This window comes from Astatotilapia calliptera, chromosome 14, assembly GCF_964374335.1.
Source record: "Astatotilapia calliptera chromosome 14, fAstCal68.1, whole genome shotgun sequence".
Classification (NCBI taxonomy): domain Eukaryota; kingdom Metazoa; phylum Chordata; class Actinopteri; order Cichliformes; family Cichlidae; genus Astatotilapia; species Astatotilapia calliptera.
This window is the reverse complement of record NC_137435.1, coordinates 27,711,087-27,736,203: the sequence shown is the minus strand read 5'-3', so window position 1 is coordinate 27,736,203 and position 25,117 is coordinate 27,711,087. Positions and strand designations below refer to the sequence as shown.

Sequence of the window (25,117 nt, the reverse complement as noted above, 5' to 3'; positions counted from 1 at the left end):
TCCCAATATCAGTATGCCTATTAAGAGTGTGAGTCACTCCAATCCCACAATAAATGACTGTACTTATTTCCTCACCGTTCTTCTTGTCTGTTGCTCCCTGACAGGTCAAAGTCTGAATAAGGCATGTGTAGATGATTAAGTGTTTATATTCTAGCTACTTACAAGGTAACCTGACGAAAGCTCAAAGTGCTTTGGTATTAAACCAGATAGTGTTTTTTTAAATCAAGACTGAAGTGCAACTAAAAACAAAAGGAAACAGCAGGGAAATCTCGCTGAGATACTAACATGGGGTGCTGGGCCAAGTTGAAGTCATCTGGATGGGTTTACCCCACAGCCATCCTGTCACTCTATGGATTTTTTGCAAACTGTAGGGTTGCAGAACCTTTCCTGACACCATACCTTATTGGACCACGGAAGAACATTTCTGAAGAAGTGGTAAGGACTACGGACACACTTTCTGTCTTTTATTAAAAGGCAAGGCAAGTCAAGGCAAGTTTATTTATATACCACAATTCAACAACAAGGTGAATCAGTAGTTAAAATATAAGTTTTGAAATTTAAGCTTAAAAGTGTAGATTTGGTGTTTTATTCAAATGCAGCTGAGAATAGGTGAGTCTTGGATTTACCTGGATTTAAATAAACTGAGTGTTTCAGCTGATCTGAGGCTTTCTGGGAGTTTGTTCCAGATATAAGGAGCATAAAAGCTGAATGCAGCTTCTCCGTGTCTGGTTCTGACTCTGAGAACTGATAAAAAACCGGATCCAGATGACCTGAGGGATCTGGAAGGTTCATACTGGGTCAGGAGGTCACTGATGTATTTTGGTCCTAAACCATTCAGAGCTTTATAGACCAGCATCAGAACTTTAAAGTCTATCCTCTGACGGACAGGCAGCCAGTGTAAGGACCTCAGAGCTGGACTGATGTGGTCCACTTTTTTGGTCTTAGTGAGGACTCGAGCAGCAGAGTTCTGAATGAGCTGTAGTTGTCTGACTGATTTTTTAGGTAGACCTGTGAAGATGCTGTTACAGTAATCAAGCCTACTAAAGATGAATGCGTGGACTAGTTTTTCCAGGTCCTGTTGAGACATCAGATCTTTTATCCTTGAAATATTCTTGAGGTGATAGTAAGCTGATTTTGTTATTGTCTTAATGTGTTTTACTAAGTTTAGGTCTGCATCATCACTACACCCAAATTTCTCGCCTGGTTTGTGGTTTTTTGGTGTATAGATTGAAGTTCTCTGGTGACCTGTAATCGTTTTTCTTTGGCACCAAAGACTATTACCTCAGTTTTGTTTTTGTTTAGCTGGAGAAAATTGTGGCACAACCAGTCATTAATTTCCTCAATACATTTACCAAGAGCCTGTACAGGGCCTCGGTCTCCTGGTGACATTGTGATATATATTTGTGTGTCATCTGCATAGCTATGATAGTTTATTTTGTTGTTCTTTATAATCTGTGCCAGTGGGAGCATGTAAATGTTAAACAGAGGGGGTCCCAAGATGGAACCTTGGGGAACTCCTCATGTGATACTTGTCTGCTCAGATGTGAAGTTACCTATTGATACAAAGTATTCCCTGTTTTCTTAGTATGTTTTGAACCAGTTTAGTACAGTTCCTGAAAGACCTGCCCAGTTCTCCAGTCGTTTGAGTAATATGTTGTGGTCAACTGTATCAAATGCTGCACTGAGATCCAGTAAAACTAAGACTGACATTTTTCCACTGTCTGTATTCAGACATATGTCATTAAACACTTTGGTCAGAGCGGTTTCAGTGCTGTGGTTCTGTCTAAAACCTGACTGGAAGGCATCATTAGATTAGATTAGATTAGATTAGATTAGATTAGATTAGATTAGATGAAACTTTATTAATCTCTCGGGTGGGTTCCTCTGGGAAATTCAGTTATACAACAGTTCATAGCAGTTATTTTGTTTTAAGAAGTAATTGAGCTGTTGAGAAACTGCTTTTTCAATGATCTTACTTAAAAATGGGAGATTTGAGATCGGCCTGTAGTTGTTCATTTGTGTCATGTCAAGATTGTCGTTTTTCAGTATAGGTTTAATTACAGCAGTTTTTAGTGGTTCTGGAAACACGCCTGATATTAAAGAAAAGTTGACGATCTGTAACAGGTCTGACTCGAAGACTTTGAGACCTTTTTGAAAAAACTTGTTGGCAGGCCATCTAAACAGCAAGAGGAGGAGTTCAGTTGACATAAGATGTCCTCCAGGTCTTTGCTGTTAATAGGTTGAAACTGTTTCATGGTGTTTAAACAGTTTTTCAGTGGACACGGTACATATCCTGAATATGCTGTTGATGTACCAATTGCTTGTCTAATTTTTTGGATTTTTTCAGTGAAGAATTTGGCAAAGTCATTGCAGGCCATGGTCGAATGAAGTTCAGCTGCCACTGACACAGGAGGGTTTGTTAGCCTGTCAACTGTAGAAAATAAGACCCGAGCATTATGGCTGTTTTTAGTGATGATGTCAGAGAAGTAGGACCTCCTTGCATTCCTCAGTTGTAAATTATAATTGTGAAGTTTTTCTTTATAGATGTCATAGTGAACCTGGAGGTTTGTTTTTCTCCATCTGCGCTCAGCTTTCCTACACTCTCTTTTTTCATTTTTCACTAGTGTGGAGTTTCTCCGTGGAGACTTTTTCCTTCCAGAGATAACCTTCACCTTAATGGGAGCAATAGTGTCCATTACATTTAACATGTTAGCATTGAAGCTATTGACGAGCTCATTGACTGACCCTCTGGGCAGGTCAGGTGTTAATGGGAAGACCTGGTTAAATATCTCACTACTGTGTTCAGTTATACACCGTTTTGTGATCACTGCTGTTGATATATTTGTGTGGGCTGAGATTTTACTTTCAAAGAAAACACAGTAATGATCAGAAAGGCCCACATCAGACACAGTAACGTTTGAAATGCTCAGGCCCTTGGAGATCAGTAGGTCAAGAGTGTGTCCTCTATTATGTGTGGCCTCTGCTACATGCTGAGTCAGCCCAAAGTTGCCCAAAGTGTTACTCAGGTCTTTAGTCCCTTTGTCCTGAGGGTTGTCCACATGGATCAGATCACAGACAGCAGTTCACTGAGGTCATTAAAAAAGTCTGTGCAGTATTTGGGAGGCCTGTAAACATTAAGAAACACAACTTTGGATGGGGCCTTCAGCTGTAAAGATTCAAAAAACTGAAAACTTCCAGGAGACAGCTGCTTACATTGAAATGATTCATTAAATAAGACAGCAACCCCTCCTCCTCTCCTGCTCACCCTGGCCTCACTGATAAAACTGTAGTTAGGAGGGGTCGTCTCGATGAGAACAGCTCCACTGTTACTTTGGTCCAACCAAGTTTCTGTTAAAAACATAAAATCAAGGCTGTGCTCAGTGATTAAATCATTAATTAAAAATGTTTTCCCAGCTAAAGATCTAACGTTTAATAAAGCCAGCTTAAGTGTTTTAGAGGTATTATTTGCCCCCTTGTGTTTGGGAGCAGTCTGTGGCACACAAGGTATGTTTACTATATTTAAAGATCTTTTAGAGTGCAGCTCTCTGTGTTTTGACCAGGCCACATGTCTCCTTCTGTCACCTAAAAGTACAGAAATTTTAAAACCTTCTAGTAAACAGGGACCCAGCTTCTCCTGGGAAAAGTCACCACTAGGGCTGGGCGATATATCGAGTTTTTTAAAAATATCAATATATTTTCATACGAGATATAAGATGTGACAATATCGTTTATATCGATATAGTATATGTTACGTTATAATTATACTTGTGGAGCCGCAGGTTTGCCTCTCTTTCGTCCACTTATGTCTCTCCTTCACTGAACACAACTCCCCCTCCCCCATAGCTTCACCTGCAGGCAATGACAAGATGAAAGAGGAAAATCTCCGCTAGCGAGTTACCTCGGATCGCCCCGTGCGTGGGGCTGGACGGTGTCAACGTGTTAGCGAGCTAACCGCGCTAACGAGCTAACCGCGCTAACGACATGCAGCCAGGAGGGGCTGCACGGCCTAAAATCCTTTCATTTTCTCAAAAATCGACAGTGCACCTTATGTATGAATTCTGGTTGTGCTTACTGACCGCGAACCGATTTTATGTGGTACACAGCGCTCAGCAATCTGTCAAAAAATGTTTTAATATGACTTTGCTAAGCTACGGAGCTGCACCGCTTGATGGAGCCGCCTCGCGGAGTGATAGTACTGTGCTTCAAAGTAATATTACCGTACTGTGTGTGTATAAGGACCACAAATGGCACCTGTTCAGAGACGTGGTGCAGCTGTGAAATCTGTCTCTTTGTTATTACGCTCAGCGTCTGTTAGTTTACATTTTGACTGCACAATTGTGAGCTTTTCGTTATGCACAAAAACAACATTGTTTTCTTTTATTTATGGACCATGATTATTTAATAAATGCTGATAATTTATTTTTGAGTAATTTCTTCATGTACATCTACGCTGTATGTAAAGAAAATGCCCATTTGACATCTGGGACACAGTGTGACTAAGAACTCTCTTTTTGTTCTTAACTTATGGCTTAAAAAAAAAAAACCGAGATATATATCTTATATCGCCATCCAGCTAAAAAATATCGAGATATGAATTTTGGGTAATATCGCCCAGCCCTAGTCACCACTGCCATAATCCTCGCAGCCCGGACCCTCCACACATCACACATCAGACTGCGGAGACAGAGCATGAAGGTGGTAAGGAGGAACTAAGGGGGACGAGGCTGGGCAATGTAACTTCGATTACTCTGTTGAGGGCGGGGCTCGATGGCGAACCTTTGGCTGCTCTGGTGGGGGGTTATGGGGGACAAAAAGGGATTTGGCTGGGGGGTAGATCTGAGCCCAGCATTGACCTGCTCTATCATCTCCTCAGTGAATTTCAGGTGTGGCGAGGAGGGAGAAAGGGAGGGGGAGGAGGGTGATGGCCTGTCAGGGGTTTGGGGGACTGGGGAAGGTCGTGGTCCTTGGTCCTGGTCGTTGGTGTTGTTGAGAGAGTTGGAGGCAAATAGGGACCCCTCTTCTCGCCTCTGATGTCTCTCCTTTCTGCAGCTCATCCCAGGTGGGGGCAGATGAGGCTCCTCCTCAAGGTTTCTGCTGGGCTTTGTCTGTTCTTGCAGTACTGTTTGTTCCTCTTTATGAGATAGCTCCTCGTTTATCTCAGCCTTGGTGCTTGGTGCCAAGCACAGATGGATGATGTATGGAATAAAACAAGTTGGAGGTGAACAGTTTCACCCCTGACTTGTTAAAATTAAATCCATTTGCTTTGAACAGATGCCTGCGTTCCCAAAAAATATTAAAATTATCAATAAAATGCACTGAGTGGTCAGTACATGCTGATATAAGCCATTTATTCAGTGCAAACAACCTGCTGAATCTCTCATCTCCTCCTCTGACAGGCGGTACAGGTCCACTGATGAATACAGCTGCATTCAGAGAGTTTACAGTATTTAATAATCCAGTAAAGTCCCGTTTCAGAACCTCCGTCTGTTGTTTGGACACATCGTTTGACCCTGTATGCAGAACAATGTTTGTCACAGTTGGATATTCATCTGCAATTTGAAGAATTCTCTCAATCAGGTTGTTTGACCATATCCTTAGGAAACAGAGGACTTTAGTGTTCTTACCGCACATCCTTTGTACATCCTTTACAGCAGAGTCAGCCACAATCAGAGTTTCAGGCCTAGCCTTTAGCTTTCCCTGTGGCCTTTTACTTTTCAACAGATTTTCAGACCTTACTTCACTGCTTTTAGATGGATGATTGTCCGATATAGATCCAAGGTCCTTTGATAGTGGAGCAAATCTGTTCTGCAGTTTCACATTCAGCACTTATATGAAAGCAAAACAAAACAAATAAACATGCATCAGTTTTCATAAGCAGTGCGATATGCATGTCATGAAAAAGAAGTACAAATGGGATCATCAGTACTGTTTTGTTGTGCTTGTGGTTTCCAGCTGACCAACTACCTGTTTCCTATCTGGACGTATTCCTACCTGGCCTTTCTTTTCCCCGTCTTCCTCCTGACTGACTTCCTGAGGTACAAACCCCTTATTATAGTACAGGGGTTCTTTCTCATCACCAACTATATTCTACTGTGCTTTGTCCCAGGTCTTCCTGCTATGACTTTCCTTCAGGTCAGTTAAAACTTCTTGTTGTTGTTTCAAGAATGAAGAGTGAAAGGTGCTGTGAAAAAAAATACTTTGCCACTTCCTGATTTCTTACTATTTTGCATACTTGACACACTTACATCCTTCGGATCATCAAACAATTTTTACTGTTAAATGTAGCTAGTCACAATCTTTTTCACACAGGGCCGGGCAGGTTTGGATCGCTTTCTTACCCTTGAAGAAATCTTTTAAAAGCTTTTGTATTTATTCCGGTTATCACAACTTAAATCATACCGTTGTTAATGCATTTAATAGAGTTTATCATGATCTACTGCCTCTTTACAACTGCTCTATTCCATCAACAGGTCAACTATGCTGTAGTGACTTCCACGGAGGTTGCCTACTTTTCCTATATTTACAGTGTAATTCCAGTAGAGAATTACCAAAGAGCTACTGGTTACCTGCGCAGTGCAATGTTGGCTGGATATACATTTGGCGCCACCCTTGGCCAAATGCTTGTCTCCCTTGCTGGTATGGGCTCGTAGTATTTGATCACAATAATATGAAAAATAACATTTGATGCATGACAAGAAAGAAAATTATGAACTGAACTTTAAACAAGCACTAATGAATGATCAATTGTAACCAACAGGCCTGGACTACTTCTATATCAATACTATTACCCTGGGAATTGTGAGTGTGGCATTTCTCGTCTCATTCTGGTTGCCCATGCCCCAGACAAGCATGTTCTTCAAAGGGAAGAAGGCTGCAGCAGTAGACTGCCAGCAAGAGGGGCCACAGGGAGAGAAGGAGTCAGTGACGGATAAGGATGGAGAAGGCTCGGGGAAAGGGAAGATGGAATATAATGGCAGTGCTGGCTACTGCAGCAGAGAAAACGTGGCCGCTGCAGTTCATCTGCTTTGGCAAAGCTTCAGGGAGTCCTACTCTTCCAGGCATTTCTTTTCTTTCAATATTTTTTTTAAATCACTAAGATGCTTTGAGTGCCCACTTGCATTTAATTAACACCTGGGATTACTACTAATTGGTCCAAATTTTTATAATGTATTCATAGGGTACTTCTTTTAAACAGTAGAAGTAGCTGTACAGTCATCATCATAATCTCTTGTCATAATTATCACCATTCAGACATTTAATCTACTGGTCCCTGTGGTGGGCTCTGGCCACAGCTGGTTACGTGCAGGTCTTCAACTACATCCAGCTTATGTGGGACCATATAGAGCCATCTGCCACATCATCCATCTACAACGGAGGAGTGGAGGCTGCGTGCTCTCTTGTAGGTAAGATTGGTGTTAGAGCGGGTTATTTTAGATTAAAAGTAATAATTACAAGATGTTTCAGTCAAGCGACTGTAACAGCGTGAATGTGTCTACATCAGTCAGGGTGAAATACATATTGTTTGTTTTGGTCTGACCTCATTTATTATATATAATATATATGCTCTTAATAAATGACATATGAGATAAATTGAGATAACTTTACTTTTCAACTTACTTTTATATCAGAGTAGAGGAAAAATGATGTAAGAGGGGGTCCACTCATTTGTACTGCAGTGAGCTGGAAGCAGGACTCTAATCAGAGTTCTCTGTCTCTGCTTCAATTAGAAAAGGCGAGAAGACTGCAGCACAACCACATCATGTAGCAAAATAACATTTAACAATGTCATTACAGGCTGCCATTTCTGAATGCACATAGATCTATAAAAACCTGCAATTAAAGGGAATCAGCTGTGCCATATCTGTGGTAACTGATTACACAGACAATGTGTATTGATTTTGAACGGGAATAGCAGCACCCTGGTCCTTTTGGTTTAAGCTCGGCCCGCCTCAGTGCGAGAAGAAGAAGAGTAATTGCTTCTATTAAGGAGATAGAGTTAAAAGGTAATGGATTCTTTGATTATTACTGATAGTTGTTTCCAGGAGTTGGGTGAAACTGGTTCATCATAATAAGCAAACGTTGTGGAGGCCAGGAAATGCATGAGTGTGCATGAGGCCACCGCGGCCTTTATTCTCCCGTTAAAGGGAGGTTAGAAGTAATGGACGAATCAGGGAATGACAATGGGAAGGATGCAAATGTGCAGTGGAGGCGCCGTCCGCTGGGATGTCAGACTAATTGCTTTATTTTTCTTCTTCATGGGCCAGGTGCTGCAGCAGCCTTCTCTGTGGGCTACATCAAGGTGACCTGGGTTGTGTGGGGAGAGCTGGCTTTGGGGATGTTCTCAGCTGTAGGGTCAGGTGCTGTGTTTCTGATGGCATTCACGAGCAGCATCTGGGTATGCTACGTCGGTTATGCCATATTTAAATCCTGTTACATGCTCCTCATCACCATCACAACGTAAGTGCATGATAGAATTTCTCCACGCTGCTCCTCTAAATGTGTTTTAAAAGTGACAAGAACAACTTAAAGAATTCATTCAAACGGACTGTTTTGTCAGTTCAATACAGAGGAAAGGATGACAATATTAGTTTAGAGTCAGCTTACTGGTTGCAGTGCCATACAAATCTATTGCAGTCTTAGAGTATGTGCTGAATCTCTCATAATTATAAGGACTTTGTCACCGCAGGTTTCAGATCGCCTCTAACCTCTCCATGGAGTGCTATGCTCTGACTTTTGGGATCAACACTTTTGTAGCCCTCTCACTGCAGACCATCATTACAGTCACAGTTGTTGATGAAGCTGCACTGGGGCTGGACATCGTGACGCAGGTACGTGTACAGGCTGTAATTATACTACTGCGTATTTGAATGGCAGCACACAGGGATTTAACAACAACTCAAAGTCAAGAACCCGATGGTTCTTGACTTTGAGAGAGTGACACCTGGTGGTTATCATTAGCTGTTGCACGCAGGTCTATTTGATGCAGGTGGTTCACTGCCATAGCATAGATAAAATAATTCTAATAATGCTTAGGATTATGTGTCGTCTCTCTGCTCTGCAGTTTATCATCTACGGCAGCTACTATGCTGTCATATCGCTGCTCTTTTTGATCCGAGGAACCTACACCGCCTGTGTGAACAAACCCTGTCTCCGGCACACGGAAGCCAAGGAACCTGAGTGTGTGGAGGAGGTGATTGCTGCAGGGCGTCTCTGACCTGTGTCAGTGCCCGACAGGTTTTTGGAAGATTGGAACTAATTTACCTTAAACAGCTGCAAATTAACTAACGAGAGCTTGTAAATATGCTTTTCTTAAACACTACAAACTGTAACATTAAACGTTTATACACTGAAAAGCAAACATTTATGTGTTGTGTATTTTTGCTATCTGCAACCCAGACAGGAAGACAAACAACACAATAAAACAGTTACTTCTGATTGGTATTAAAGTCCAGAGTTTTGGGCGCTTACCTGTTTAATTTATCAAAGTTTTATCTCAGCTTGTGCTCGAGTGTCACCAAGATTGTGTTGCTCTTTGACCAGGTTGCTGATTAACAAAATGCCTAGAGAGTTGTGAGGTATTTTTCCCCCATCACACACTTACACATGAAACAGGAAAGCCAACATGGAGGCAGTGAAGAAGTGGAGATCAGACTGGAAGTATCCCACTATTCTGCTTTGCATTTATGGATTCTTCAGCACAGTTAGACCACTGGAGCCTTTTCTCATCCCATATTTGACAGGACCAGATAAGAATCTGACAACTGAGCAGGTATATATGACATATGCTAGAAAGGCTATAGTGTAATTCAATCAAAACAGACTTAGAAAAGAAATTATTTTCAGTTTTTCGGTCCTTATGGTGAAAAAGTTGGTAACTTGCTCTTTTGTACATGCTGCAATTACAAATAATCACACACACATGCACACACAAGCTGGTGATTCATAGCAGAGAGATAACCGGCATCTTTAAAAAGATAAAAATAAAAAATCTAAGTGATAGAAATCCAATCAAGATTCTGAAACCTTTAATCATTTGCTATAAAGTCATGCATTTCCTGCCTTTGATGCGTTTTTCCCTGACAGGTCAACAATCAAATTTTCCCAGTGTGGACATACTCCTATCTGTCCGTACTAGTGCCGGTGTTCCTTCTCACTGACTGGCTGCGTTACATGCCTGTAGTGGTGTTTCAATGTGTTATGATCTTCATCACCCAAGCACTGCTGCTGTGGACAGCAAGTGTGCCAGCCATGCAGGCTACGCAGTTCTTTTGCGGAGTTGCGACAGCCAGCGACGTGGCCTACTTCTCCTACATTTACAGGTCATGTAGTACATCTCACAGATTTGGATTTTTAGCATTGCTCATGGGAGACTTGACATTTTGAATATGCTCTTTATTACAGTGTAATAGATTTGAAGAGATACCGGAAGGCCACCTCTTACAGCCGCAGTGTCCAGCTCCTGGGGTATACAGTGGGCTCCGTGTTGGGTCAGCTGCTTGTCAGCTTCGACCTCATGTCATACAACAACATCCTGGTGTTCACTCTGGTTCTCACTGCCATCGCTCTCCTCACTTCCTTCTTCTTGCCAGTGCCACAGAAGAGCATGTTCTTTCATCAAAGACGTGGGAGACAGACTGCAGCAGAACAGTCAAACGCAATAAATGCATCACTGGAAGATGGAGGAGGTGAAATGGTGGAGAGTGGAGAAGGAGAGCCTGATGCTGAGAAGCTTGAATCTATCATTACGCAGAGTTGCGGCCAAGTCCTCCTCCAGCTGTGGAGGGATTTCCGCCACTGCTATTCCTCTAGACAGCTGCTCTACTGGTCTGTGTGGTGGGCAATGGCTACCTGTGGGTATAACCAGACTGTCAACTATGTGCAGGTCAGTTATGAACAGTGTTGGGTAAGTTACTTTAAATGAGTAACTTAGTTACATTACTAGTTACTTCTATCAAAAGTAACCCAGTTACTTCAAGTTACTCGTTACTTTCAGAGTAACTAGTTACTAGGGAAAGTAACTTTGGTTTTACTCAGAATTCTCTTGTTTATGTGTTGCTTCCGTAACTGGATACCCAGCAAGATTGGCAGTCTTCTAGCTTGCTTACTTGCCACAAGTGCACTGTGCCACCTACCAATAGAAAGGAAAAGATAATGTGCACATTTCCACGAGAGAAATCCCACGCCTGATTCTATTTGGCCTGCTTTTTACATCCAACACCAAAACTGCAGTCGTGGTGCTTTCGATTGTACTCAGAACTCGGAAATTCTGCCTTCTGAATAGGAAGATGTAGGTAACACCAGACTGCAGCTGAGCTGCATACAGGGCTGGACTGGGACAAAAAAATCATCCCGGGCATTTTGACTAGAGACCGGCCCACCATTATAGGAAAAATCATAAAGCCTTTGAATGAAAATAAACACTGTTGTGACAGTGATGTACACTATTCTGATGGTATATATGCATCAATCTATCAATCGTTTGTTGCAAGACTCAGATAATTTTTTTTTTAAAGTGAGACATTTTAAATGAGAATAAGAAAGTATTTCCTTGTGCCCCCATTTCCCTGTTAATGCCCTACATGGACCCCTGGCAACACTTTGCTAGACCCGCCCCTGCACAGTTACCAGCTGTCAGCTACTTAGAAAAGGATCCTGGTGTTATTTGTCTCTCAGAAACAGTTCATAACTTCCCTTCAACTCATTCATGTGACCTAAAAGGTAAACCTGTTTCTCCATCACCTGTTCAGCTCTGATGATCCAGTAAGGACATCTCCTGGTTTCATCTTCATGTTTCCCTCTCACCAGATAACCAAACCGATATCATGACCAGCAGCTTTACAGCTGTGGCTCCAGCAAACATCAGCTGATACTAGAAATTAATATTAAATAAATTCTAACAACAGCTGATCAAGCTTAAAAGTGCTGCTGTTGTTTACCGCGACATCCGCTGGTTTCCTCTTTCTGGTGCAAAGTGGGCGATAAACAAACAAGAGAGAAAAGCTGATCAGCTGATCATTGATCAGTTTCATGATTGAAGTAGAAACAGGAGAGAGAGGGGGAGAGAATGAGAGGAGAAGAGGCAGCTGTGCAGCGTAAACACAGAATAACTCCAGCTTTGTGTCTTTTTCATTGTAGCTGAAGTCCGGGACAAACTGTGTTCCTTTTCACCTCAATACGAAACGCATAATATTTTCTCTGAATACGAAACGATTCCGTTTTTCACGGGACGGTTGACAACTCTAATAATTAACCTTATGAACAAAATAAAGTTCAACATCAGTAACATAGCACCACCCAGCTGTATAGAAACTCCATCATGCTAGCTAGTACAGTACGAAAAAGTCAGCATAACGAAAATAAACTCCACCTAAACTTGGTTCATATCTGACCCAGATGGACTGCAGGTTATAACTTCTTACCTGAAGTTCAATCACCTGAAACTCGGACCAGCGGCAGCTTCGGGTCTCTCCTCTTGCCTCCCTTTTCCTTCATCCACCTGCTGGCTTCCACCACTTGCTAATGTTATTGAATCTGTGGAAGCTCCGCGATGCCACCACACGAAGTAACGAATAACGAGCCTATCTAAATCCCAGTAACGAGTAACGCGTTCCCGGTTTTGGCATAATAACTAGTGTCAAGGATATCAACAATTATCAAACACTCAGGTGAAGAAACAACACTTAGACACTTGGAGAGATTTTTAACGTGCACGGGTGAGCGCTCAACAAAGAGACTCACACTCAGCTGCAGGCGTTTCCTTTATTTAAAGCATAGATAGCAGTTCCTGTTTTTCATGTTCGTGTGTATGTGTGTGTGCAGCAAGTCAGTTTCTAAGAATAATAAAGATAACGCGAGTCAACTTCTGCGGACGTGTGGGTGCGGTGAAGCTCCTATCAGCTTCTGAAGATGTGTATTTTTGTGCTGATCTTGTGGCCTTATCACATGGCACACGCGGCTTGCAGTTTCACGTTTATCAAGCTGAGCTGCACAGTGAAAATATGAACATTATCAGTATTGAAGCAAAGCATAAAAACATTTAAACATTATTCTTTGACATTCCCTCCTGTTGTTAATGTTTTCACTCATCACAATACATTGTTCATCAGTTAGCGGCCACTTGTAGAAACATTTTCGGTCGTAACTTCCTTGTGCATGTGAACTGTGACGAAACATTCTGGAGCTGTAACGTAAAGCAGTTAGGTTTAGACATTACTTTCACAGTCTTCTTGAGGGATTCCGACGTATGCAATAATGAATGTGTTCACCATGTATAGAATCATCGATCTGATACATGGCAGGATACATGTGGAAAACATACACAGTAACAAAAGCAATACTCCTATGATAACCAGTCCTTTCATTAATAGAGTCTTCCAGCTGCCACTCAATAGCCATGTTAGCCAGTCTTCAGAGCTAGGCATATAGTCCTCAAATTGGGCTCTTTGAAGCTTTTTCAGTGTTCAAAGCATCCGTCATGTTCTGAGAGTGCATGTTGTCTGGTATGTAGGTGCAACAAGTGGTGTTGAATAGGACACAGAGCCCTCCTCTTTTTGCAAGTATCATGTCCAGGGCGACTCTGTGTTGCATGACCACTATTCTTATTGCGTCAATTTCCTCGTTTTGTGCCTTGTTGATTTTTGTTGAGCTGTTCAGGAATAGTCCGAATCTGTAGTCCAAAGTCTCAATCCTCAGCATGTTTTTTCCGTTTCCCACCCATGGGAACAGTGAGTGCAGGACTTTCTGTCCAGTAGTCCATAACTTGAACTCTTGTGGTACGTTACTGCCCCATATTGAGTCGTGGGGTCGGACGTCGCTTGCTTCTCGCTTGTGTCGTTTAGTTGATGAAGTTGATCCAGGGGTAATTTTGAATGTGTGGTCTGACACCAGAACTGGGGCACAATTCCGGCACTATGTTGAATAAATGTTTTAATCAAGAACCTCTACTAAGAGCTTAGTAAAAGAATATAAAAGTATAACAGACAATTTGAATGACCTAGTAATTCAAATAGCCTCGTCTAACCTGCTCCTCAGAATAACTTAGACTCTGCTTTCACTTCTGCAAACTCTCTGCAACTTCCTGTCAACTGCAACTTAGTCTTTCTGAAAGACACACACACTGTTTAAACCTCTGAATACAATATCAATGCTGCAGATTATATATGGATATAATGCAATAGTAATAATGATGATTATTTACCAATAGCAGTAAAATAATTTCCCTGCTCCACACTCCCTCTCCCGACCTCTGGAACACCAGAGGTCGCAATACATTGTGTCCTCGCTCTGACCCTCTCTAGCTGTCCTCTGGCTCAGCAAATCAGACAACCTCATGTCAGCCAATTGGTCCAGTAATAAACACCAGCTCCCACTCGAGAATACTCCATGCGTAAGATTAGGTTTTCTCAGTCCCTCTCTTGTGGTCCAGAGATCTTCTGCAAAGGAAACAAAACACCTTTTCCTGCACCTCCCTAACTTATCATAATTGGGACTCTTTAATCAAAAGCCTTATCCTAATTATCTTCTTACCTTATTGACTTGTATTTATATATATTCTTCAACGTTACTCGTTACACGTCCGGTTGCACACTCTATTTTCCCTTATCTGATCATCACATCCTGTACACAAACCGTCGCTGCTGCAAATTCCTCTATTCTAATCTAAAGTCACCTTTTTAACAAGAAAATCATTATAAACGCCTATTCTCCTAAAAGCTCCAAAAGAAAACAACCACTTTAATCAATTAAGTTTAAGCATATAAGCAATTACTCCTGCATACATTTCATCATAGCTAAATGCTGCCTAGAAACAACTCCTGTTTGTTAATACTAACTTCATCTTAAAACCTCACATTTCCTATGTTATAACCTGTTTTTGGTATAGCCTTTTTATTTCATTTTGATCATTTTAATGTAACAATACCTTCTAATTCTAATTTATCAAACTTAACCAAAATATATGCTTTCCTTCCTTTGGTCCGTCTTTAACCCTCCTGCCTTCTTTTAATAAACTCACACCCTTCCCCCTAGGGACCGTTTTGTGCCACGCCCCAAAAAATGCAATAAAAACCTTATGTATTCATATTTTTTTCCACTTTAAATTAGCCAATCTTTTAAAACTACTTCTCCCTGAAATATTCATATAAAGTTTTAATTATATTTCGGGGGTTTTAACCCTTTTAATCGCAGTTTAATTACATGAGCGCACCGTTTTTTTAGCCCCAAAAAACAAAAAAACTAAATATTTTCCAAAAAAAAAAATTGAAGTAATATTTGATTGTTATTATAATTAGGCCTTTAGATGGGTCAAAGATTCGAACCAACATTCGTTTTGATCCAGCATTATTTTTAATGCAGGGGCAGAGGAAATTCAATATAATGGTATATTATGGTTTTTCACTTTTTCCCCAATAAATGCTTTTTTTCCTTGTTGTGTTCTAAAATAAAATGAAAAAAATATGTAAATGAAAATACAAGCTCAGTTTGAACCAGAAAAACTTTTATTTTGAACAATGAACATCAACATTTATGTTTTTGGGAACGGGAAAGATATAAGTAAGAAAGAGCAAGGGAGGGGGGGAGAGCATATGTGGAGGTGTGGTGTGTATGTGGAGGTGTGTCAGAGTCCTCAGCTGACACAGTGGCTGCAAATGATCAGAATGTGGTCCTTGCATATGGACTTCCCGCATTTGCAGCAGGTGCCGACAACGCGTCTCCTTTTCTCGGCGCAGAACTCGCACTGTCTCCTGCCCTTGGAAGTAGGGATCAGGGCGGGGCCTGCAGCAGCACTCTGCGCACTCGTCACGATGGCTGCAGCACCTGATGAGCGGGGAAGGCGTCCTCGCTTCAGTATGTGTGGGTGTACTAAAGCTTCACCCACTTCTTCAACATACAGCCTCCGTTTGTAATATTTCTGCTCATTCCAGGATGGGTTGACAGCTGTCCACAGCACGTAGGAGTTGAACAGTGACACGTCCAGCAGGTTGTGGAAGAGTGCCACTGGCCAGCGCTTTGTTATCCTCCGACAGGAATAGGTGCCAACAACCTAAAAAAACACACACACACACACACAAAAACAAAAAATTTCAAACCTATGTATATTTTACACAAGAATATATGAGCAAGGAATAAATCTGTGCGTAACTGATGCGTAATGACACCTACCTTGTCAAGGTTGTCAACACCACCTTTGCACCGATTGTAATCCTGGATGATTACTGGCTTTCGCTTCCCTTCCATGCTCACATACGGAGAGCGGTGTTTTGTGCTCATCAAGAGCACATTTTTGCCACGTCGGGGAACATAGGAGACAAGAGTGTGGGTGAGCGTGAAGGCGAACGCAGACGACAGGACCGCTCTCCCTCTTGTCTGGAGCAATCGAGGCGGAAGCTCCGGCTTGTTTTTCCTAATCGTTCCAACTAGGGCCACTTTCCTCTTCAACAGCTCTTCTGCCAGGGCAAAGGACGTGAAAAAATTGTCACATGTGACCACGTTTCCCTGGAGCCCCTCTGTGAGCTCCAGGGCCACCCGCATCCCCTGGTTCACCTCCGCGCGATCGCCAACTTTGCCCGTGTATATCTGGAGTCTCCAGGCGTAGGAGGTTTCCACGTCGCATACAGCCCATATTTTTAGACCGTACCTTGCTGGCTTCGTTGGTATATATTGCTTGAACTTGCATCTTCCTCGGAACGGGACGAGCTGTTCATCAACACAAACGTCTCTGCCTGGGTTGAAGAGCAGCTCCAGGCGAGTTGTCCACAAATCCCACACCTGGCGGAAGGCAGCCAGCTTGTCCTGACGGCGTCGGGGTCGGGTAAGCTTATCATCAAAACGAAGCGCCCCGCCGATTTGTTGGAAACGCTTCAGAGACATGGTGGCTCGAAAAATATCCCGTCCGCATTTATCTACAGGGCTGTTTCGAGGTGACCGACTGGGAAACACTCTGTGAGCCTCACGCCGAGGACATCAATGGGCTTACTGAGTGTATCACAGACTACATAACTTTCTGCACCGACTCCATTGTTCCAGCTCAGACTGTTCATTGTTACCCAAATAACAAGCCGTGGGTGACTAAGGACATCAAAGCCCTCCTCAACAACAAGAAGAGGGCCTTCAGAGGGGGCAACAAAGAGGAGGTGAGGAAGGTCCAGGTGTTACTAAAGGACAAGATCAGAGAGGCTAAGGACAATTACAGGAGGAAGCTGGAATGGAAACTCCAGCAGAACAGCATGAGAGAGGTGTGGAGGGGCATGAAGACCATCACTGGATTCAGGCCAACCAACAGCAGGGGAGCTGAGGGAGGTGAGAATAGAGCCGACGAGTTGAATCTGTTTTTCAATAGATTCGACACCACAGTGTCTGCTCACACCCCCACAACCTCACCTGCAGTCAGCCTGGAATCCAGAGCCACACCACTGTGCCAGCCTCTCTCTTCACATGTTGCCTCCTGTGAGATTCCTGACACCCCTCCCCCACCCATCACCTTCACTCAATACCAGGTTGAGATGCAAATGAGGAGACTTCACTCAGGCAAGTCTGCTGGACCAGACGGAGTGAGTCCCCTTGTCCTCAAGGCCTGTGCCCCCCAGCTGTGTGGAGTCTTTCATAAACTGTTTATGCTGAGTCTGAGTCTGCAGAGGGTCCCGGTGATGTGGAAGACATCATGCCTCGTCCCTGTACCAAAGACGCCTCGTCCCAGTGGCCCCCAGGATTACAGGCCCGTGGCACTGACCTCCCACATCATGAAGACCCTGGAAAGGCTCATCCTGGACCAGCTGCGACCCATAGTAAGACCACATCTGGATCCCCTTCAGTTCGCTTATCAGCCTCGTCTCGGAACAGAGGACGCCATCATCTACCTGCTCAATCGTGTCTACACCCATCTGGACCAGCCGGCGAGCACTGTGAGGGTCATGTTTTTTGACTTTTCCAGTGCTTTCAACACCATCAGGCCGACCCTCCTGGGTGATAAGTTAGCAGCGATGCAGGTGGATGCTTCTCTGGTGTCCTGGATTGTTGATTACCTGACAGGAAGACCACAATATGTACGTCTCCCACAGTGTGTGTCTGACAAGGTGATTAGCAACACAGGGGCACCACAGGGGACTGTCCTCTCCCCCTTCCTCTTCACCCTCTACACCACAGACTTCAGCCACTGCACAGAGACATGCCATCTTCAGAAGTTTTCTGATGACTCTGAGGTGGTTGGATGCATCAGCAGGGATGATGAGACAGAGTACCGGGCTGTGGTCGACTCCTTTGTCACGTGGTGTGAGCAGAATCATCTGCAGCTCAACGTGGCAAAGACCAAGGAACTGATCGTGGACTTCAGGAAGACCAGGAAACACTTGACCCCTGTTTCAATACAGGGGGTCAGTGTTGACATTGTGGAGGACTATAAATACCTTGGAGTACACATTGACAATAAACTGGACTGGGCTAAAAACACCACAGCACTTTACAGGAAGGGCCAGAGTCGTCTCTATTTTTTGAGGCGACTGAGGTCCTTCAACATCTGCCAGAAAATGCTGAGGATTTTCTATGAGTCTGTGGTGGCCAGTGCGATCCTCTATGCTGTTGCATGCTGGGGGAGCAGGCTGAGGGTCGCAGATGCCAACAGACTTAATAAACAAGCAATGTTGTGGGGATGGAGCTGGACTCCCTCAAGGTGGTGTCGGAGAGGCGGATGCTGTCCAAGATAAAGACAATGTTGGATAACACCTCCCACCCACTCCATGACATGTTGGTCAGTCACAGGAGCTCGTTCAGTGAGAGACTGAGATTACCGAAAAGCACCACTGAACGACACAGGAAATCATTCCTGCCTGTGGCCATCTCCCTGTACAACGCATCCACTTAACACACTGTTTGCTGCTACAACTACACATGTTTCTTTTCCAAATATTTATTTATAAGTGACTTATGTATGTATGTATGTATATATATATGTATATATTGTACTATTCTTAGTTAGCGTATTGTCTGTCTTGTCTTAATGTTGGTTTAAAATGGAGCACTGTAACAAAAAATAATTTCCCCCAGGGATCAATAAAGTATTCTGATTCTGATTCTGATCACCCCAGAGGCTGAGAGACGATTCGTGTCTTGACCGGTAAACACCAGCTAAAATTAGCAGCCCAACATAAGCACGCAATTCATCACAGTCCATGTCATACCAGCCGGCGACTTCGCGTCTCCCGTGCAGATTAGTCATTGCCACCGTGTGCTGCACAATTTCATCCGTGAAGAGGAGTGCGAAGCTGGATCCCGGGTCCCTGATTCGGGCGACGGCGTAGTGCGTCGGTCCTGGGGTGACAATAGCTGCAGGAAAATAGCGGAGGGTCTCCGTCTGAGTGGGGGACCAAATGATTTTGCCATTTTTTGCAGTCCATCCCGAAGCTGCTTCCTCCGTCTCCCCTTCGCTCTCAGCGTCAGATGTTTCTTCGTGGGAACTGGACTCAAGCTGCTCTAGTTCCACAGATTCATCGTTTCCTCTCCAGAATCCTCGGAGGAGGATGAGGAGCTATCCTGACACTCGGAGTCCTGGACCATTTCCAACACTTCATCTGTGCTATAATATCTTGCCATCCTGAAAATGACTACTGCCGCTGTACTACTCATTCTTATAACCTCTGCTGCATGCACCTGCATAAACAATTTGAGCCCGCAGACAAAATAAAGTCTAATTTGGTTTAGGCCCCTGCTTTTATGTTTATTTTGTTTACATTGCAGAGAGGAAAGAGAGGAAAGACTTCTAAGAGAGGAAAGACTTTTGAAGTTAGACACAGACACACTTATTTTTCTCTTTCTTTTTAATGATCAAAATGATAGTTTCCCCGAGGAATTACAGACCCTGGTTGCTGGTAAGGCAATTCTTAAGCAGAGTCGCCTGCTAACACTTGCTCCAGAGTATGATCCGGCTATTGGACTGATAAGAGTTGGGGGAAGACTCAGAAGAGCAGAAGGTCTGGACTTGGATGCCATGCACCCCATAGTCCTTGATCCGCAGCATCCGGTGACTAAACTACTGATCAGGCAATACGATGAGCAGCTGTTGCACCCTGGGCCAGAACGAGTGTTCGGGGAGATGAGGAGGAAATATTGGATTCTCCGAGGAAGGGAGGCAATCAAGCGGCACCAGCACAGCTGTGGTGAGTGTCGAAGGTGGCGAGCCAGTCCTGATATTCCTCGGATGGCAGATCTACCCCCCGCGAGGCTGCGCCTATACAAACCACCCTTTTGGTCCACTGGGGTCGACTGCTTTGGCCCTTACAACATCAAAGTGGGACGGCGCACTGAAAAGTGGGACGGCGCACTGAAAAGCGCTGGGGTATCATATTCAAATGCATGACTACGAGCTGTGTGCATCTTGACCTGTTGGACAGCATAGATACCGATGCCTTTCTCATGGCTCTGCGTCGGTTTATTGCACGCCGGGGCAAGCCATATGAGATCCTATCTGACTGTGGTACCAACTTCAGGGGAGGAGAGACCGAACTGCGGTCTAGTTTCTCAGCTCTTGAAGCCCCCATTAAAGTGCAGCTGGCGGAGCAGAGGATTGAGTTCCGGTTTAATCCACCAGGTTCCCCCCATTTTGGAGGTACTTGGGAACGGGAGATAAGATCTGTGAAGACAGCTCTTCAAGTGGTGTTGGGAGGCCATACGGTGACAGAGGCAGTTTTGCAAACTGTGCTGATCGAAGTGGAAGGGATCATTAATGCAAAGCCTCTTGGGTATGTCTCTTCGGATGTAGCGGATCCGGATCCAGTCACACCCAACTTATTGCTAATGGGGCGACGAGATGCATCACTCCCCCAGGTGATTTGTGCTTCGAGTGAGATGCTGGGAAGACGGCGATGGCGCCATAGTCAGATTCTGGCGGACCATTTTTGGTCCAACTTCCTGCGTCACCATCTGCCGGATCTTCAGAGGAGACAAAGATGGCAGGGGGAAACTGACAACTTGACCATGGGACAAGTGGTTATGGTGGTTGACTCACAACTACCGCGAGCGCAGTGGCCCATCGGAAAGGTGGTCAAGGCCTGTCCAGGGCCAGACAGTCGGGTGAGAGCGGCTGAGGTGACAGTCAAGGGACAGACATATCTTCGACCAGTTGCCAGATTAGTCAGACTCTCAGCCTGGGAGGATGATGAGTACTGTCAACCCAATGGTGCTTAGACTTTCGGTTGAGGAGCAAATTTATTACTTAAATTTGGGGGCGGCTGTGTCCGAAAGTCTCCTTATATTTCAATTGCATCGCTATAAGTGCAGTGTTAATTTCTGTCGATAAGTTCCACTTTGTTCTTACTGTTTGCTGCGGTGATGACGTCACATGCTTTTACGACGCTCCTGCCGTATCACGAGTCCGAGGAGCACTAGCCATGTTTTTCTCCATGAGTGTGGGGGAATAGCGATCTCCAGCCGTGTGCGTTCCTGTGCAAATGTGAGTCAAAATCCCTCCAGTTCTACGAGTCTATTTCCACTTATAGCACGGGTTGTACTTTGACATTGATTACAGGGGGTTTATGCTAGGAGATTTATCGAGATTGGTAGAGGCATGTGACTTACCACCGTAGCATTTGTTGCGGGTTGGATCTGTGTACTGCGGTTGTGTTATTTAGCCACTAGAGGGCACTGAAGACCATGTAATTGCGACCTTTCCTAATTTGGGGGCATTAGGTCCTTTCTGTTGTCTGAGATATGTAGGTATTCTTGTTTCCTGCCTGTTCAAATGGGATTGTGGGACTTTCTTATGTCAGAGCATTCAGCTGATTATTTGTGTTACAGTTCATTATATTGGCATGATGTTGGGAAGTGACGAGTGTTATATTTATATGTGAAAATTGTTTCTCCTTGTTTCTTGTTATTCAGAACCACACGTCTGTCCACCCCTCCCACATTCGTTAAGTATGCCTACTGCTGTACTGTTGAGCTGCTATTAACTTCCATTAAAGTATATCCGGACATCACTCTCTGTGCCCCACTCTCTGACCGGAGTTTAAGTCCTGAGGGAGCTATCATCCCAGCATCCCAGAGATAACTCTCTAACAATATCACCTCTAGTCCCTTGTATCCCCAAGCGAATGGACAGGCAGAAAAAGGAGTCCAAATAGTAAAGAGATTGTTCAAAAAAGCAAGAGACAGTAAGACCGACCCTTACCTGGCTCTGCTAAGCTACAGAGCTTCATCCCTGGAGTGTGGGGCATCACCTGCTGAGCTACTCATGCATCGCAAGCTCCGCACCACACTTCCACACATTTCCAAGGAAAATGACAATGCACATGACAACAAGCTGACCGACAAAAGGATGAAACTCAAGCACAGACAGAAAAGGAACTATGACAAAACTGCAAGCCGTCTGGAACCGCTTCAGGAAAGAGATGTTGTGAGGATTGCAGGTCCAGATTTCTGGGACAAAAAAGCAACAGTTCTCAGCGAAGTAGGGCCCAGATCGTTTGCTGTTCAGACAGAGAATGGACAAGTGTTAAGAAGAAACCGGAGAAGTCTGTTAAAGACACAGGATGTTAAACAGCAGGACACAGAGACTGGAACTGAACAACGAGGTGCTAACCCTGTTGAGCACCACAGTGAGCCTCCTTCAACTTCCCCAATGTCTGAGATACTGAGAAGGTCTACCAGACCTAAGAAACGTACAGAGAGGCTCATAGAACAAGTGTGAACTGTTGTGGTAAAGAATTGTTAAAAAATAATAATAATAAATCGCAAGTAAATAACGGATAATAATTCATTTAGAATAGTAATTGTTCACACTTAATTGAGACCTGCTGAGTTATGTGTTATTGACTGTTTAAGTTGTCAAAGGTGAAGAGTTCTAATGTGCTCGAGGGCTGTATGGGATTCATTTGGTTCATTCTGGAAGATGTAAGGTATACATTTGGATTTATTTTGTTTGACTTGTGCTACAACTTTTGGTTATAAAAAAAAAAAAGAGAACACTACTGAATGTAGTTTGTTGCACAATTTATAACATGTTGAATGTTAGACAAGAATGTTCAGATGTTACAGAGTAACAGTTCTCTTTGGAATTGTGCTTATTATAACACCAACCTGTTTGGAAAGGGGATGTAATGATAGTTGCTATTGTTGAAGCTACCCACAGGGGGCGCTCTGGAATCAATAAGATATACAGAATAGAAGAAGAAGTGATCGTGGTAGAAAGAATAATAAACAGCTAGCTGAAGCTAGCACCAGGAGCAATTCTTGATGTTTTATTCATAGAGGAATAAGAACATTACAATTATCAGTATTGAAGCAAAGCATAAAAACATTTAAACATTATTCTTTGACAACTAGTTACCGTGCTCGTTACCACAATAATAACGTAGTTACTGTAACGCGTTACTTAATAACGCATTAGTCCCAACACTGGTTATGAAGGCAGCATAAACAAAAATGTGAGCTGTAAAAGCATCTGAATCACTGCAGCAATCCAAATTGCTACATAGGGGCTGCTTTACGATGGGTTTACCTGCAGTGAACAAGTAGTGCCTTGTAGTTGCTGAAGCCTTCTCTTGTGTTAATAAAAGGCATTTTAGATATATATTTTAAACAGAAATAATTAAACACACACACATCCTTGAACAACTTAATGATACCCACACCATACTGCGCAGGTGCTGTGGGAGCATGTGCAGCCTTCTCAGAACTTCAGCATTTACAACGGAGGCGTGGAGGCAGTCTCAAACCTCTTAAGTAAGCAACATTAGATGGCATTTCCCCCCCTCCCTAAATCAAATGGAAGTTATCAGGGACACATAAGATTTCTCAGTACCTAATCAGCTGTCCTAATTTGTCTTATCCCACGTGTACATGCTTTCCAGGTGCAGCCACTGCCTACGGGATAGGCTTTACTGAGGTAAGATGGGAGCAGTGGGGAGAGCTGGCCCTGGGTGGTTTCTCTGGACTGAGTGCAGCTTCACTGTTCCTCATGACTTTCACTGGCAACATTTGGGTCTGCTACAGCGGTTACGTCGTTTTCAAGTCACTGTACATGACGCTGATAACTATAGCAATGTAAGAGTGTCAAGTCACATCAGGGTTATACTTTACCACAGTTTAGTTTGATTTTTATTGCAGATATAAGAGCAAAAAAGCTAAAAAATAAAATAAAATAAAATAAAAATTAAAAAAAACCCTCCCCAACCAAATTCTATGCTTGTAGGTATCAGATTGCAGCTGATCTCTCAATGGAAAGATATGCACTAGTCTTTGGGGCAAATACCTTTGGAGCACTGGCTCTACAGACGATTATCACGTCTGTTGTAGTTGACAGTAGAGGGCTAGGCCTGGCCATCATTCCCCAGGTAAGCCATCAGATCACAAAATATGTACAGCAGCACTGTTTATTTGTCCATTAGCGTCATTAACCTTTTAAACATGTACTCTTCTTTGCAGTTCACCGTGTATTCCAGCTACTTCTTGGTTATCTCTGTTGTTTTTTTACTTCGGGGTCTATTGGTGAGCACAAAGAAGCAGAAAAGAGACAATTCCTCCAGACAAAGATGAAACTCCAGGCAGCGAAGAACACAGATTCTGAACACGTATAGAGCGTTATAGTGTATCACTTATGGTTTCCCATCCCTAAATTGACCTCACATTAGTTCATAAGTAGCAGATAAAAAGTCTTTAAATTACTTACTTCAACATGATGAATAGAAATCTTTTTTTTTTTGTACAAAAACAATAAAAGAATGTTTCACACATTCATATAAATGAATGCTTTGGTCGTTTCTTTTTACTTAAAATTCATTTTAATATATATACTGTATATATTTACACCTTAACTTAAACTTTTTTAATACACAATGCAAGTAAGTGGTTTTCAGTTCATCAGCCATTTCTTCTGACTGTCATTTGAAGTGTTGCAACTCTGTCAGCAGGGCGGAGACAACAGAGAAACGAGCCCCCCACCCCACCCATCCCTGATGTAGCATTCAGTCCTCCTCCTAACCCTAACCCCACCTTGACAACAGAATATATTCATTTCCTTAGTGAGAACAGTTTATCTAAAGGGTCCTGCACAAATAGTTTGGTTCTTTACAAATACAGTAACTGGTAGTACCCATTAGCTTTTCAAAGCAACAGTTCTGTCTTAGCAAAT

At 43.3% G+C, this 25,117-nt stretch overlaps 2 protein-coding genes and 1 long non-coding RNA gene across 3 annotated transcripts; all 3 read left to right on the top strand.

Moving 5' to 3' along the window:
* Positions 1 to 143: 143 nt before the first annotated feature.
* On the top strand, positions 144 to 9,347 carry slc19a3b (solute carrier family 19 member 3b). The gene is made up of 8 exons (XM_026192686.2): positions 144 to 435; positions 5,953 to 6,132; positions 6,471 to 6,636; positions 6,758 to 7,058; positions 7,252 to 7,403; positions 8,265 to 8,457; positions 8,687 to 8,828; positions 9,062 to 9,347. The coding sequence occupies exons 1-8, from the start codon at positions 286 to 288 to the stop codon at positions 9,212 to 9,214; spliced, it is 1,437 nt and encodes a 478-aa protein (XP_026048471.2). The 5' UTR covers positions 144 to 285; the 3' UTR covers positions 9,215 to 9,347.
* A 244-nt stretch (positions 9,348 to 9,591) lies between these two features.
* LOC113036121 (thiamine transporter 2-like) lies at positions 9,592 to 24,733 on the top strand. The gene is made up of 7 exons (XM_026192211.2): positions 9,592 to 9,769; positions 10,084 to 10,319; positions 10,402 to 10,882; positions 23,631 to 23,709; positions 23,838 to 24,030; positions 24,179 to 24,320; positions 24,412 to 24,733. Exons 1-7 carry the CDS (start codon positions 9,623 to 9,625, stop codon positions 24,520 to 24,522), a joined length of 1,389 nt encoding a protein of 462 aa, XP_026047996.2. The 5' UTR covers positions 9,592 to 9,622; the 3' UTR covers positions 24,523 to 24,733.
* On the top strand, positions 21,337 to 21,965 carry LOC145420123 (uncharacterized). The gene is made up of 2 exons (XR_013901423.1): positions 21,337 to 21,439; positions 21,868 to 21,965. It is a non-coding gene; the product is annotated as an uncharacterized LOC145420123 (long non-coding RNA).
* Positions 24,734 to 25,117: the final 384 nt, after the last annotated feature.